Source organism: Eurytemora carolleeae, unplaced genomic scaffold (genome assembly GCF_000591075.1).
Source record: "Eurytemora carolleeae unplaced genomic scaffold, Eaff_2.0 scaffold831, whole genome shotgun sequence".
In the NCBI taxonomy this organism is placed as follows: Eukaryota; Metazoa; Arthropoda; class Copepoda; order Calanoida; family Temoridae; genus Eurytemora; species Eurytemora carolleeae.
This window is the reverse complement of record NW_019396716.1, coordinates 39,765-57,302: the sequence shown is the minus strand read 5'-3', so window position 1 is coordinate 57,302 and position 17,538 is coordinate 39,765. Positions and strand designations below refer to the sequence as shown.

Genomic DNA, 17,538 nt, shown 5'->3' with positions numbered 1-17,538 from the left:
GAGAATTCTATTCTAAGCATTACTATATTCAATTTTTTATTACACAACTATCCTCCGCATGTCAATAAAGAATTAAATTGTCAGAATTAAACAGGGAAAATGACTTTGTTTTTAACTTTTATAATCAGATTAAGGTTTCAAGGGTGGCAGTCTGAATCGGACAAGCCAATCTGTAAATAGAGATTCACTTAAGGTTTCAACTACAGTCCCTTTAGACAATAATATTAATGATAATAGTTTCTAATTAGATATAAAATGGAGCAGGGAAACCTACCTGGACAGCCGGCAGGAGCCAACCCTGCAGAAGGTCGGACTCAACAAAGTGCCGTACTCCTGAGAAAAAGGCTCCAGAGGGGTGTCGTTGGCCCCCCCCCCCCCATCTTAGTTATTTTTTCTATAGCACTCATACTTATTACACTAAACTAAATTTGAGACTTTAAAGAAATAAAAGTCATTGAAAGTGCTTTTTAATTTTTGTTTTGAATGCATAGATAAGTAAGGGTACACCTCACCTGACGGTCGAAAGACACATGCATTGTCTTTTTTATTATTTGAGCTACAAATTCAAAATTTGCAAAATACTTGAAACGTGAACACAAAAAAAAACATTTCACATAATAATTGTCTAAAAATAAGTTTCTTGTTAACATTTTTTCAAGCACTCTATTCTTTAAATTCTGTCACAATATTTGCTTTTAATTTAGCTGTGGTCGTTGAACAACCGAAAGCGAACGACGATATAAACCCTGACGGTCATGTAGGCACGGAAGAACTAGAAAAAACTGACAGGTGAAATCTTGATACAGAGTTACCAACAAATGATGAGATTTTAGAGATAATTGTACAGAACTCATCCAAACTTCTATCTCGCATTCTTGTTCCCTGCAATTTTAAACTTGTTTCTTTTTTGTCAAATCGTGAAGTAAATCATACTATACAAAAGACAACAGAACAAATTCAACCTTCAGAGCTAAAATTGGATTCCTTTAATCCCGATTATTAAATCTATGTAGTATGTATCCACTGTCTACACTTTTGATTTTCTACTTAATCCTCTCTTTTTGGATATTCCTGCTGATTGCACCAATGAGAGTTCGCTCATTGATTTCGCGGGCTTCTCGGCTTCTTATAGGTTGTTTGGGATTTTGTAAACGCCACTCTATTGGTTGAATTTTACAAAAGTTCCAGGAAACAAACATAAGATTGAATTGATCTTGAGAAAAATATAAAGAGGAGCTCAAGCATTGATCTTGAATTCCAAAGTGTTCAGAACAGATCGCTTTAAATCATGCTTCATTAAAGTCATATCTTAAGTGGGTTATCCATGTATTGTTTTTCTTTGTTTATTTATTTAGCTGTGATCTATGAAACTTTGAAAAAAAGTACAAAGAAACTGAACACCCTCTACAAATTCTAATTTTTGTAATCTTTAAATCTGTGTTTATCTAATGTTGTAGACCTTCGAAATTTCAGTTGGTGAATTATTTAAATGTATTCTTCCATATACTGTATTAGATGACATTTTATAGATTAATATTATAATTTGTATAATACTATTTGTCATCAAACTTCACGAGATATTTAAAACTATTCACCAACTTCGTGGAACACCAGATATCTATATAATTAAACAAGGTATTCATATATATGTTGCGTATAGCCGGCCAAACGGCTGGACCGATTGAGCTGACATTTTTTGTGGACGCTCTTGGGTGGCCTGGGGTGTTAAAACTTATTTTTTTTCTCAAAATTTTTTTATTTTTATTTTTCCACGGGAAACGCCGGACCCTTCAGCTAGTTATTATATATTTCACAAATATATTTTTGCAGAGTTCTTGTTCAACAGTTGGGTGAGTACTCTGAACAAGGAAATAAATGCTGTTGCTGTTGCAATAACTACGAGGGAGAAAACGAATTTGAGATAACAGACAGGTGGGACCTAGGGCAGGGCATCGTTCTCGGGAACAAACCGAACTATCAAAAACGATCCCTTAGTTCCGAAAAAAAGAACGGAACGCATAGAACGCGTTCTTAAAAATATTCGAACGATTAGTAAAGAACGGAACGAACATGAAATTTTAAGTATATTTTCGGCCGTCAGGAACTTTTTATTATAAAATCTTCATTTTTTACTTTTTTAACTACCTCTTTTCTACTTTTGTCTTGGATACCTCTAAAGTAACCACCCCCCCCCCCCTCCATCCCTCCAATGGGGGATGGAACCGTTCTTCGACTAAGAACACCAAGAACGGAATGGAACCGTTCTTTGGCTGAGAACGGAACAGAACGGGACGTAAAGGAACAAGAATGGAACGATTGGAAAAAAGGACCAAGAAAGGAACGATCTAGCTGAACGCTCTCGTTCTAGAACGGAACGAAAAGATTAAAAAAAAGTCGGAACGTGCCGAGTCCTAGACTGGGACCAAGGATGTATAATTGCTTAGATACTCTGGATTTGCTCCAATGAAGGAAAAGGCCACCTTTATAGCAATCGACAATCTAACTCCTCATATGACGTAAATCCTCATATAACGTAAATGATTATTTTAAAGAATAGTTAATTTTGCAGCTTACAAAATATAAACGAACTCAACAACTTAAATTTTTAATTAGAATTGCTTCTTCTAGCTTCAAACTTGTTAGCACAATCAATATTTGTTAAATGTGATGATTGTTAATTAAGTATCAGTGACGTCATATAAGGATTTAAAATGTCAACAGGAGGATCAAGAGACCAACCAATAGGAGGATCAAGATACCAGCCAACAGGAGGATCAAGAGACCAACCAACAGGAGGATCAAGATACCAGCCAACAGAAGGATCAAGATACCATCCAACAGGAGGATCAAGAGACCAGCAAACAGGAGGATCAAGAGACCAGCCAACATGAGGATCAAGAGACCAGCCAACAGAAGGATAAAGATACCAACCAACAGGAGGATCAAGAGACCAGCCAACAGGGGATCAAGATACCAACCAACAGGAGGATCAAGATACCAGCCAACAGGAGGATCAAGATACCAACCAACAGGAGGATCAAGAGACCAATTAAAATAATTCCAAACTAGATAAATTTAAATCCCAGTCACAGGACAACCATGGACAGGGGTACAGCGAAAATCAAATTTGAATAACTGGTCTTTGATTAATGTAATATTGGCGGTCTGTAATTAATGTAATATTGCCGATTATGGGCCAGAACTAAACCAGTTTAAGTACAACGAAAAGGCTGGACCAGTACAAGTTTAGTAAGGCACTTCCAATTGCTGACTTTCCAAAAAAGGGAGTGAAAATTTAAAACAAATTTTCTCATATATAAAAACAAATATTTTATTATGTCAAAACTAATAAAAAAAATTTTAAAAATTAAAAAATAAACTAAATTATCAAGATGCAAAAATTTGGGTCTGTTGGCAAAGGGTAAAAATATTATTAATCGATTAAAAGTTGCCAAAAAGTTTAAAATGTCAGTATAGAAATTTTGTAACCGTCTTGTTTTGATAAATATATTTCAATCATGTTTAGATTTGATTATAATCAAAATAAAGTCAAAATTGTTAGTAAATGTTTTGATCAAAATCAAGATAAGTGAGAAAATTGTGAAAATTCATCAAATTGACAAAATGTGAAAATTTTACAAAATGATAGAAAATGACATATTCATCATATATTTTAAGATTTGGTCACCAGATATTTCATGCTAAAGAGGAGTCAGGGTTCTGCGGAAGACAATGCTGCAATTCACTAAGGTATAGACCAAAACCGGCTATCATTCATATTTTTGATCGATTGATTGTCAACGAAATTTCATGTGAAGAGACAGGTGTCCGATGTACAAAGGTACTCATTAAACCATGCTGCCTCAGCACACGAAAACCCATGAAAATGTTCGTAAATATTGCAGTTTATGTATTATTATACACAATTGGTAGCTTAACCAAAATCAATGAGAGGCATATTGTTTACTGATTAAGTAAAATATTCAACTACGTAATTAGTTAATAAGAAATTATAGTTTTTATCCAAAAATACTTATTGTCTCAAAGAATAAATACAGTGGATAAATAATTAAAAATTGTTAATCGAAAAGAAAATTCTAGAAACATCACATTCATTCGATACTATACAAAACTGCAATTGTATTAAAAAAAATAATATTTCAGAGGATTTGAGATGTTTCTCTCTGATAGGCAGGTAGAGCTTTAAAGAAGCAATCTTGAAACTTTAATAAAATAGATTCCTTTCATAAAATCTGTTTCAGGGTAAAGACTGCATAAAGATATCTAGGCCAACAAGGTTTGATAACTGTCTGATCTGCCCCTGTTTATTACAGGTTAAAAACATTTTTTATTGTCTTTTCTCAGTTTACAATAAGTAGTTGAAGGTACTCTAGACGATATTTCAGGTGTTACTTGGTCCTATTATCAGATTTGAGATCAAATAAAATATGACATTAAAATTTTTTTGTTCTAGAGTATGGTGGTTGAGAGTCCTATTGGAGTCGTTGTAGGCAAAGTAGAACAGAAGCTAACCCTCTTCTCTCCTGAATATGAAGTACTAGATGCAGATGATACTCCTGTATTCAATATAGAGGTGAGTACATGGTATAGAACAGGAACTAGTAACTAACCATCTTCTCTCCTGAATATGTAGTACTAGATGCAGATGATACTCCTGTATTCAATATAGAGGTGAGTACATGGTATAGAACAGAAACTAACCATCTTCGCTCTTGAATTTTAAATACTAGATGCAGATGATACTCCTGTATTCAATATAGAGGTGAGTACATGGTATTGAACAGAAACTAACCATCTTCTCTCTTGAATTTTAAATACTAGATGCAAATGATACTCCTGTATTCAATATAGAGGTGAGTACAAGTTATAGAACAGGAACTAGCATCTCTCCTGAATATGAAGTACTAAAAGCAGATGATACTCCTGTATTCGATATAGAGTTGAGTACATGGTATAGAACATAAACTAACCCTCTTCTCTCCTGAATATGTAGTACTAGATGCAGATGATACTCCTGTATTCAATATAGAGGTGAGTACATGGTATAGAACAGGAACTAGCATCTCTCCTGAATATGAAGTACTAGATGCAGATGATACTCCTGTATTCAATAAAGAGGACACATTTCAATTTGGACAAGAGAATTTCATTTTCTTAAAGTCATTTGCAAAAATTGCGGTATTTGGTTATAGTGTTATATAGTTATATAAACGTTATCATTTTACACTTGTTTCAGCTGGTGATACAGTTAAAATATTTATAAACATACTTTTTTCATGAGTCTATTCCGAAAAAAAACCGTTGAAATCATTTCTTACTTAAAAATAACAAGAACAAAAATAAACACCCAAATCTGACAAGATTGAACTTTTGAAAAGATAAAAATTATTTTCTTTTGATATTATTCACCCGGCCCTAGCACCTTTTCTCCTATTATAAATATTTCTTCCTCTTTTTATTTAAAATCATATAAATCGATCAAAAAGTATATCTTATTTAGAAAATTTTTGTAACAAATAAAATAAAATATCACAAAAAAATAATCTTCCTGGCGCTTTCCTCTTCCCCTTGGCCTTTCACTTCCCTTTCCCCTTTCCTTCATCTTCATCTTCCTCTTTCAATTTCCCTTTCACTTCCACTTCCACTTTCACTTCCACTTCCACTTCCACTTCCACTTCCACTTCCACTTTCTCCTGGCAGGTTCTTGCTTCATCTGAGAGACAGTAACAATCAAATTTTGAGGATTTTTACGAAATCTGAGATTTATTTTATGCAAATGTTTTTAATTCGAGATCCTCCATAACCTTTCCTAAGGCATGTGAGTTGCCATAAAAATTGTGGGCCCGATCGGTTTAGCCGTTTCAACGTTTATCAACGTTAAACTATAAAATCAAATTCCACAATTTCATTAATATGCAATACATCCATCTACAAAAGATATATATGGAGCAACTACTGGGGGGACAAATATTGTTTTTAAAGAATAATAACTCTTTCAAAGCTTATTAGATCATGATTGCATTTCTTAACTCTGAAATTTCAAAAATGCATATTTTTTTTCAATGTCTTAAATGGTGAAAAAAAATTGCGACTGAAGATTTTCGCAAAATAGAAAATTCGAAAATTTCGCGAAAAAAATAATGCGAAAATTTCGCTGCAAACCCTACTAAAGATATACAAACCTGATTATAATAATTTAATAAAAAGTATTTTTGGTTAGGTTAACATCTCTGCTTGCAATGATATTTGGGTTGAAAAATAGATATAACTAAATTCAGCAATTTTTGTCATACAACCAAAAAGCGCACTTAATTACTCTGTATTAAACAAACAAAGACAAATAGAAAAGAAATCGAGCCTTTGGCTGATTTTCTATAACAGTTTGTAAGATATAGGTAGGAGAATGTTTATGTTTATGATTGTGCCATGACTCAATTTCTTGATACATAAATATTAAAAAAAAACCAGTTTTGCTAAAAACTTCGATTTGTGATTGTGAAGTTTACAATTTCATTTTAAATTTTGAAACAAAAAATCTAAAAAATTGCATTTTGATGACAGTTCATTTCGGATAAAATAAAAAGTACATAGTTAAAGTTTGAAAATATATCTTTAAACCTCCAGTAATGGCAGATTCCAATCATGAGAAAATACATATTTTACAGAGTTGCCTACGGCCACAAACGATGAGATGTTGAAAATAAACTGAATTAAGGTTCATCCTTTCAGGGTTACCCTGTAGATATTAAGATTTAGGATTAAAGACAGACATGATAAAATACCTAAATAAATAATGACACATTTTTTCATATCTTATTTTCTAGGGTCCGAGCACATGTAAATGCTGCAGGTAATTTTTAACTGATAATTAAACACCTTTTCTCGAATGGCTGGGCCCGAATTTATAGAATTTGAACTACGTCGCTGAACTAACTACATCCGGTTCAAATTTGAAGTTGAAATTTGATAAGTGAAGATTAAGGAAGGAACTCACGGCATGCAGTTAAAATTCAATAAATTCCGTCCCTGAACACTTTTGAAAAAAAATTTCTTCTTCTTTTAAGTGTTTTTTGTTTTTGTTTTGATTCCTTCCAATTTTCGTTTTTACATAAGAATAAAAAATGTTATCTGTGAAAGGTAAATCAAAAATCAACAGATTTTGATTATTTTAAAAGGTCTTTACTCTGCAGACAACATTTTTAAGAGAGTCCCCATGTTTAAAGTGCTATATGTCCGATATACTAAAGTATTTTTTTTTATCTGATAATTAATTATTTTCAATTGCAGTTCTTATACAATTAACTTCCCTCTTAACATTTTTGTATACAATATTTTAGGGCATTTTTAGAGCCAGTATCACCCAGCCTTCTAGCCTATCTTGGCCTTGGTGCTCGGCCCCCTAGTCTGTCCTAACCGCAACGCTTAGCTAGCTTTAACCTGTCTTAGTCGCACCTAACCTTGAAATAATACACAATTATTACTAATTTCGATGAGAATAGTTTAAACCGAGGGCTGCGACTGAAATCTAGGTCATGTATGTCATAAGAACGATAATTAAAAATGTTGGGATAAGATAAAACTACTGAAAGATATATATTCCGATAGTTTTTCACGCAAAGCTGAGGTTGGAATTATGAAAATGAGAAGTATATCAAAAGACGACGTAAAACCCTAAAAAGACGACGCAAAACCCTAAAAAGACGACGTGCAACCCTAAAAAATTGAAGATCTTAAGTCTTTTAATATGATTTTAAAATTATTTTAAAAAGAAAAAAATTAGTTCGCAGTTGCAGCTAATCATGAATATGAGGAAACAGTCAGTAAACATTCCGTACAGCCGTCTCAGAAGTCTCCTCGAATGTGTGGGTAACCCTGCACATGATTTTTTAAGCATGCATAGATTTTGATTATTTGAATTGTAATAGCTGCGGCTGCTGTTGCGGTGGTTCTAGGAATATAGTATTTAAGATTATATCCAAAACTAACAATGAACAGGTGATTTTTTAAAATAATATTAGATTAAAAAGCGATGTTATTGAGCTATGTAAATAGGGTTTCTATTTCTAGTTAAAGATGACAATGCCTGATTTCCAGTACTCTTAAAAGCGTTGTCTGATAAAATATGAATTAAATAGGAATGTTAATAATTTTGAAAAGTTTTATTTTCACTTGTTTTTCTACAAACGTTACTTGCGCATTTCTACTGCAGGAAAACATGTTGAAATTATTAGAAATAAATACTTTCAACCCTCAACAACAATATCTTCCACATTATTTAACAGATAAAGATTTTAAAAGTACTGTTGTGAATCGGAATTCTTTGCAAGGAGGGTTATTTGAAATAACGCAAACAGTCCATTTAAAATAGATTAATATAGATGCAGATGATACTCCTGTATTCAATATAGAGGTGAGTACATGGTATAGAACAGGAACTAACCCTCTTCTCTCCTGAATATATCGCTTTAAATCATGCTTCATTAAAGTCATATCTTAAGTGGGTTATCCATGTATTGTTTTTCTTTGTTTATTTATTTAGCTGTGATCTATGAAACTTTGAAAAAAAGTACAAAGAAACTGAACACCCTCTACAAATTCTAATTTTTGTAATCTTTAAATCTGTGTTTATCTAATGTTGTAGACCTTCGAAATTTCAGTTGGTGAATTATTTAAATGTATTCTTCCATATACTGTATTAGATGACATTTTATAGATTAATATTATAATTTGTATAATACTATTTGTCATCAAACTTCACGAGATATTTAAAACTATTCACCAACTTCGTGGAACACCAGATATCTATATAATTAAACAAGGTATTCATATATATGTTGCGTATAGCCGGCCAAACGGCTGGACCGATTGAGCTGACATTTTTTGTGGACGCTCTTGGGTGGCCTGGGGTGTTAAAACTTATTTTTTTTCTCAAAATTTTTTTATTTTTATTTTTCCACGGGAAACGCCGGACCCTTCAGCTAGTTATTATATATTTCACAAATATATTTTTGCAGAGTTCTTGTTCAACAGTTGGGTGAGTACTCTGAACAAGGAAATAAATGCTGTTGCTGTTGCAATAACTACGAGGGAGAAAACGAATTTGAGATAACAGACAGGTGGGACCTAGGGCAGGGCATCGTTCTCGGGAACAAACCGAACTATCAAAAACGATCCCTTAGTTCCGAAAAAAAGAACGGAACGCATAGAACGCGTTCTTAAAAATATTCGAACGATTAGTAAAGAACGGAACGAACATGAAATTTTAAGTATATTTTCGGCCGTCAGGAACTTTTTATTATAAAATCTTCATTTTTTACTTTTTTAACTACCTCTTTTCTACTTTTGTCTTGGATACCTCTAAAGTAACCACCCCCCCCCCCCTCCATCCCTCCAATGGGGGATGGAACCGTTCTTCGACTAAGAACACCAAGAACGGAATGGAACCGTTCTTTGGCTGAGAACGGAACAGAACGGGACGTAAAGGAACAAGAATGGAACGATTGGAAAAAAGGACCAAGAAAGGAACGATCTAGCTGAACGCTCTCGTTCTAGAACGGAACGAAAAGATTAAAAAAAAGTCGGAACGTGCCGAGTCCTAGACTGGGACCAAGGATGTATAATTGCTTAGATACTCTGGATTTGCTCCAATGAAGGAAAAGGCCACCTTTATAGCAATCGACAATCTAACTCCTCATATGACGTAAATCCTCATATAACGTAAATGATTATTTTAAAGAATAGTTAATTTTGCAGCTTACAAAATATAAACGAACTCAACAACTTAAATTTTTAATTAGAATTGCTTCTTCTAGCTTCAAACTTGTTAGCACAATCAATATTTGTTAAATGTGATGATTGTTAATTAAGTATCAGTGACGTCATATAAGGATTTAAAATGTCAACAGGAGGATCAAGAGACCAACCAATAGGAGGATCAAGATACCAGCCAACAGGAGGATCAAGAGACCAACCAACAGGAGGATCAAGATACCAGCCAACAGAAGGATCAAGATACCATCCAACAGGAGGATCAAGAGACCAGCAAACAGGAGGATCAAGAGACCAGCCAACATGAGGATCAAGAGACCAGCCAACAGAAGGATAAAGATACCAACCAACAGGAGGATCAAGAGACCAGCCAACAGGGGATCAAGATACCAACCAACAGGAGGATCAAGATACCAGCCAACAGGAGGATCAAGATACCAACCAACAGGAGGATCAAGAGACCAATTAAAATAATTCCAAACTAGATAAATTTAAATCCCAGTCACAGGACAACCATGGACAGGGGTACAGCGAAAATCAAATTTGAATAACTGGTCTTTGATTAATGTAATATTGGCGGTCTGTAATTAATGTAATATTGCCGATTATGGGCCAGAACTAAACCAGTTTAAGTACAACGAAAAGGCTGGACCAGTACAAGTTTAGTAAGGCACTTCCAATTGCTGACTTTCCAAAAAAGGGAGTGAAAATTTAAAACAAATTTTCTCATATATAAAAACAAATATTTTATTATGTCAAAACTAATAAAAAAAATTTTAAAAATTAAAAAATAAACTAAATTATCAAGATGCAAAAATTTGGGTCTGTTGGCAAAGGGTAAAAATATTATTAATCGATTAAAAGTTGCCAAAAAGTTTAAAATGTCAGTATAGAAATTTTGTAACCGTCTTGTTTTGATAAATATATTTCAATCATGTTTAGATTTGATTATAATCAAAATAAAGTCAAAATTGTTAGTAAATGTTTTGATCAAAATCAAGATAAGTGAGAAAATTGTGAAAATTCATCAAATTGACAAAATGTGAAAATTTTACAAAATGATAGAAAATGACATATTCATCATATATTTTAAGATTTGGTCACCAGATATTTCATGCTAAAGAGGAGTCAGGGTTCTGCGGAAGACAATGCTGCAATTCACTAAGGTATAGACCAAAACCGGCTATCATTCATATTTTTGATCGATTGATTGTCAACGAAATTTCATGTGAAGAGACAGGTGTCCGATGTACAAAGGTACTCATTAAACCATGCTGCCTCAGCACACGAAAACCCATGAAAATGTTCGTAAATATTGCAGTTTATGTATTATTATACACAATTGGTAGCTTAACCAAAATCAATGAGAGGCATATTGTTTACTGATTAAGTAAAATATTCAACTACGTAATTAGTTAATAAGAAATTATAGTTTTTATCCAAAAATACTTATTGTCTCAAAGAATAAATACAGTGGATAAATAATTAAAAATTGTTAATCGAAAAGAAAATTCTAGAAACATCACATTCATTCGATACTATACAAAACTGCAATTGTATTAAAAAAAATAATATTTCAGAGGATTTGAGATGTTTCTCTCTGATAGGCAGGTAGAGCTTTAAAGAAGCAATCTTGAAACTTTAATAAAATAGATTCCTTTCATAAAATCTGTTTCAGGGTAAAGACTGCATAAAGATATCTAGGCCAACAAGGTTTGATAACTGTCTGATCTGCCCCTGTTTATTACAGGTTAAAAACATTTTTTATTGTCTTTTCTCAGTTTACAATAAGTAGTTGAAGGTACTCTAGACGATATTTCAGGTGTTACTTGGTCCTATTATCAGATTTGAGATCAAATAAAATATGACATTAAAATTTTTTTGTTCTAGAGTATGGTGGTTGAGAGTCCTATTGGAGTCGTTGTAGGCAAAGTAGAACAGAAGCTAACCCTCTTCTCTCCTGAATATGAAGTACTAGATGCAGATGATACTCCTGTATTCAATATAGAGGTGAGTACATGGTATAGAACAGGAACTAGTGTAATATTCGCAGGGGGGTGGGGGTACTACTAGCATAAATAACATTTGTTTCAGGTTGGAAGCATCAGTAAAAGCTGGAATGGCGTACTCAAGGAAAATTAGTTCGCTTGATTGTTAAAATCGAAAAATTGCGCGTTTTCATTCACTTTTTTTGTATAGCACCCGAATAAAAGTCGTCTTTATATTAGACACATTATAATAAGAATTTTGCAATCCTTGAATATTAAAGCATAAAAAATTCCATTCAAATAGATTCAGTCGTCTATATAAAGTCTCATCAATTTTTAAGACAGGGTCGACTTTGAAGTGTCGCAAAGCCTTGGGCTTTGATTTTAGCGCTATAGCGTACATTCAAGCACCATAAGGCACTTGTTGTTAGTTTTGACTTTAAAAAAAGTAATTGACAAAATTCTTGTCGGTTTGTACTTGAGAGCGTGCATTCCGTATTATACTTCCTAGTTACTGTTTATGAATAGGCTAGATTTTACATTCAGGACGTTTTACCTAAAGCTGATAGATTCAGTGTAGATTTTCCACCAGACATAGGTTAGTAATACAATAAAAGATTATCCACCAGACATTAGTTAGTAATACAATAAAAAGATTTTTCACCAGACATAGGTTATAAGTAATACAAAAAAAAGATTATCCACCAGACAAAGGTTAGTAATACAATAAAATGATTATCCACCTAATTCAGATAAAACACATACCAACATTTTGAAAGGAAAATAAATCAAATTGTGTAATCTTTATATCATGGTAACCCGTTTTCGTAGACATTTGATTATTTCAAAATATGCATTCTGTAAGATCAAATCATAAAAGTTGGAAATATAAAAGGTTTGCACAATCAGGTTGGAAATATATAGGGTTTAAATAATTTGAGTTTGGGGCAAAATCTCAGTGTTTTAAGGACCACATCTTACCGATTAGATATATAAAATTTTCCATTCTGCTTCTTTACTAGTTTTGAACAGCTTATATTTGATTAGTTTTTTATTAAATACCTTGCATTGTCAAATGAACGCCAGTGGAAAATGTTGATGAAATCTACGATATAAAAAAGAACGTTTATGATTATTTATTACAGAAGATGTCATAGATTTGTGTCGGTCTTTTGCTGCAATATTGACAGATATGTATTTTAAAATAATGGAATAATCCCTTCCAGTTTCCTTGACCAAATGTTTACCAAATACAAAGACGACGGACGCATGATGCGCAAATGCCGTGGTTAAATTTAATTTAATTTAGATATTGGGATGAAAGCTAGTCTGCTAGCTGCAACATTTCTCATAGACTATTTGCACTTTGAGGTATAAGCATTCTTAATTGCCATTTACAATATAAAGTAGCAATGTAATTCTTCATTTAAAAACCATATTCCCATTGAGCTTGTGTTCCCGAAAAACGTCAGAAAAAAAAGATGGTGATATCCATGTGTATTGTTAATTATACTTTGATTAAACAAAAAATGCATATTTTTTTCCAGGCGGATCCAGGAGATGAAAACCAAGATGACAATGATTATGGAAACAATTAATAAAATTATTGTCATTATTATCATAAGAAGCAAATATTTCAACCAGATATGTTAGTTTTTTTTTCTCCATTTTTCCTAATGTCTACAACGTTCACTTTAAGCTGAATAAAAAGTGATGTGTCTTTTTGAAAAATTGTTCAAACTTAATAAATTCTAAGCAAAACTTGAATTTCTCTGACATGATTTATTTAACATCTTCAACTAAATTGAAAATATTATCCGTTAACAAAAAAAGTCGGCGAGACTTTTTATAACATGACATAAAACCTATTTTTCTTATTCAAAAACCCATAAAGATATATGCTGATCAAAATGGTGAATCTGTTTATCATGGCTTTAAGATAATTTTACAAACGTTTTAAAAGTCTAGCACTAAAGCTGACTGTGGGAGAAGCTGAAATGTGATTTTTGGACTTATTTCTATTATTTGCGAAAGCTAAATAACCTACAAACCAAGCCAATTTTTGCTTATGTATTTATTTTTCTTATATGTACACATTAGATTTAGTTTTCAATGTGAATTAATCAATATTTGGTCAAGGAAAAACATAAAATAATCAGATTTTTTTGTACAATTCGATAAATCTAAAATACCTAATATTTGAGTAGTGAGCAATTTGTTACTTATATTCGTTTCACAACAACACTTAGTAACTCTTTTATCTACAGCCTACAGGGTGACCCTCACATCTGAAAAGCCTTTAAAATTGACTTAACGGAATTTTTTTCTATATTTCATTTTCAATACCTGTAATCTTATTTTTTTTTTTTTTTGCCAAATTATTTACTTTATTATTTTTGGCAAATATAAATCTCAAAATCGGTTACATTGCTTTTTTGTGGCTTTAAAGGTTCTTTGAATTTTAAAGAGTACCAACAAATTCTTTCTTAAATAAATGAGGTTTCATTTAAAAAAAGTTTTTTTAACTTTTGGAAACCCTGTTCTTCTTTTAGAGAAACAAATTACCACATAAAGAATCTACACATTTTGTTGATAGACCACTCTAAATTCTAAAACTGCCATTAGAACTTTCTGCAACGAATATTTTATAAAAATATCAGACATAAAAACTTACAGATATAAAAACTTTGGTAAGCAATGGTTGTTTTACTTTTAATATTCTGTTATATTAAACATGCTGTTTTGTATTTTTTAAAAGCAGCGTACTTTATATAGTTAACCCTTTTTGTAAACTAAGTTAAGGGATTGAAAGAATAATTTTAAATGGTTTGTTTGATTTACTCAAACATTTTTCTAATCCAAGGGTAATAATTAGTTAAGATATTCTTCTTTTTCTTGCTAAAAAATGAAATCCGGGAAGCACATGTGCTTGTACAAATATTGTACATGTGTAAGTTTACACACCATGACAACCTGCACTCAAGTTCCCAGGGTTTCAACTTTCAGCTAGAGAAATAAGGATATCTCTGTCATCAGTTGAATGGGACAGGCCATAATTTATAAATGAAAGTTTACTTGAAATTACGTCAATAATTCCTTTAAAATAAATTTAACCGGGTGTCCTGGGAATTGACGACTTTAAAGACGTCTTTGCTTTCTGATATATTATTGCATGGCAAAAAAGTAAAAAAAAACGAGGCTGTACGTCTCTAGCGTTTCATCTTTTTTTCTATCTTTTTTTTGTACCTGAAAAATTGACGAAGATAATTAGATATTAAGACAATTTTGAGTTATGAAATAAATTAAAAGGAATTGAGTATTTGTCGCAAACTCTGATTTTTAAATTCCCATATCTTTACAACCTAATTTAAAATAACCTTAATTTGAAATATCAAAGGTTTAAATCATCTGGTTGTAGAGATATAAGTATTTGAAAATTGGTATTTGTGGAAAAGACTCAATTACTTTGTACAAATTTTGCAATATCTCCGTCAATACAAAAATGGTAGAGCACAATTTGAAAATTTCAAAAACACTGAATTCCAATGTTTTTTGAGACATCCTGTACAATTCTTTCCCGAGAATTGGTTCGTTAAACAAGAATGTATAACAATTTTACCATTTATCACTAATTGTGGCTTTCTTCATGTTTTGTGTCAAAGAATTGTGAATAAAGAAGAATATAAATTAAACATTTTTTTAATCAATAAATCTATAATGCCAAAAAGAGCCAATTCCAATTCGTTTCAAAAATCTTGAGAAATAAATATTTTATCAAAACAAATATTGAAAGAGAGACCGTTTAGTAAGGTGTGTTCACAAAATGGCATCGTGACTGTTTAGCAATATACGTAGTTTAAAATGACTCTCCAGTCTCCAGTTATGTTTTAATAAATATGAAAAGTACGAAATAATAATGTACTAAAAGAAATTAAACGGATACATAACGAAGGATGTAATTGTTGAGAAGGGAAAGTGTTTTGGAAACAAAATTGTAACAATTATGAAAGTATATTAAACAAAAATTTAAACACAAATATGATTATACGTTCTGTTGTCAAAAAAGCGAAAAGTTTTTAAACCTAATGACTCTCCATTTATAAAAAGAATTGTATCCTTTAAACCTTTATCTGCGTGAAAACAGTTAGGATACTCATGTTTTTATCCGAATTTATTGTTTTTAACTAAGGGTTTTCTATGTAAATAAAAATTTGCGGATTTATGCCATGATGATATAGCAGGTATTTGACAAAATTCAACCTTTTTTAGAAAGACGCTTCCTTTGTCATTGATACTTTAATAAGGAGTAAATCGAGCATGTTTTTTTATTTTCTCCAAAAAATTTAGGATATTTTCAAAATATTTTTTTTTTTCAATAGAAATGAAAATAAAATTGAAATCAACTTTATATTTTGACTTCTGCTTTGTTTCAAAGCTTATTTGATCTAGAAATAGCCATTGAAATAGGACAAGTACATAAACGTTACATAAAATTACCTATAACACTATCATTTCGCCTTTTTAGATTATAATTTAACCATCGCTAAAGCCCGGGACAAAATTAAATCTAAAAAGGCTTGAACCTTCTCGATAAAGAAAAAATTTCCGTTTAAAAACTTAACACTGCGAACCAAAATAACGGTGTTATAAATAGTCATTACCATAAAGAACAGTTTTGATTTCTGATCAAATAATAGAAAAAAGAAAAAACATTTTTTTGTCATCATCTTGATTTATGAGAATGCATTGCGCGCTACTTGACTATATTTGAATGTATTGCAACATCAGCTTTTATTAAATCTTTTCTTCACTCTGTTGACTCAACAATACACACAACACTACTTTAGAACATTGTCAGAACAACATTATTTGAATAGAAGTTTATTATACCCTAGGCTTTTAGGGCGCTTCGCGCCCATCTTCTATTTAAATTGTCAACATGTTCTTTTTGTTTACATTTTAAAACAAAGAAGAAAAAATTTTGTGGATTTTTAAAAAAAATTCGCGGATTTTCAAGAATTTCAAATTTTTTACAAAATTAAAAACCTTTCAAACACATTTTTTTATCATTCATAAACCTTCCCTGTGGTCACGTGATGTCCCACAAAAAAATTGGGCCCGATCGGTTCAGACGTTTTGACGTTTATTGGATACAAACCAACAGACTGAAAAACACCCAAACAAGCCAAATTTATATAAAGATTCCTTAATATTGTCTTGTTTAATGTTTCACATAGGAATTTTTTAACCTCTATACCTTAGAAACAAATGGTTGAGACATTTCAAATTATGTAATATGTTAAATAAAACAATTTTAGTTTGAAATATCAACCATCAGATTGTCAAGATATAGGGGTTCGAAATTATAAATTTGTGGCAAAGACTTTTTACCACTCACAATATGTTACCATATTTTTGCATAGAACTTTTGATGAAATAAAATGTTAATATAAATCGATTACTCTAAAATTCAGTTTTAAGGAAAGGACTTTGATTTTGAAAACATTCGTTTTCAAAAGTGTTCTATGCACAACTTTTCAACCAATTGTAACAAACTTCTCATGTTTGTNTATCAATATGTTGAAAAACTATATTGGTTTCATGTTTCGGTGAAACGTCTTTTATAGCATTTGTTGCAACTAAATCGGAAAAAATAGAGATCAGAATTACTTTTATGATTATTATTTTAAACTCTTTCATGTAAAGTTGTCACTTTCTGTTAATAAAAAAGTTTACTTTCACGAACACCAAACTGTACGTT

General features: G+C 31.7%; 1 protein-coding gene and 2 long non-coding RNA genes across 3 annotated transcripts; 2 read left to right on the top strand and 1 right to left on the bottom strand.

The window, feature by feature from the left end:
- Nucleotides 1-196: 196 nt before the first annotated feature.
- On the top strand, nucleotides 197-13,538 carry LOC111707727 (phospholipid scramblase 3). Its single transcript, XM_023480868.1, has 13 exons — nucleotides 197-307; nucleotides 705-789; nucleotides 1,831-1,932; nucleotides 3,679-3,750; nucleotides 4,165-4,195; nucleotides 4,263-4,334; nucleotides 4,475-4,594; nucleotides 6,846-6,871; nucleotides 7,947-8,016; nucleotides 11,884-11,922; nucleotides 12,324-12,375; nucleotides 13,087-13,148; nucleotides 13,325-13,538. The coding sequence occupies exons 1-13, from the start codon at nucleotides 256-258 to the stop codon at nucleotides 13,373-13,375; spliced, it is 834 nt and encodes a 277-aa protein (XP_023336636.1). The 5' UTR covers nucleotides 197-255; the 3' UTR covers nucleotides 13,376-13,538.
- On the bottom strand, nucleotides 5,650-14,061 carry LOC111707729 (uncharacterized). The gene is made up of 3 exons (XR_002766510.1): nucleotides 13,970-14,061; nucleotides 12,840-12,882; nucleotides 5,650-5,734 (listed from the first exon to the last, which is right to left on the bottom strand). It is a non-coding gene; the product is annotated as an uncharacterized LOC111707729 (long non-coding RNA).
- LOC111707728 (uncharacterized) lies at nucleotides 9,039-11,794 on the top strand. Its single transcript, XR_002766509.1, has 5 exons — nucleotides 9,039-9,137; nucleotides 10,884-10,955; nucleotides 11,370-11,400; nucleotides 11,468-11,539; nucleotides 11,680-11,794. It is a non-coding gene; the product is annotated as an uncharacterized LOC111707728 (long non-coding RNA).
- Nucleotides 14,062-17,538: the final 3,477 nt, after the last annotated feature.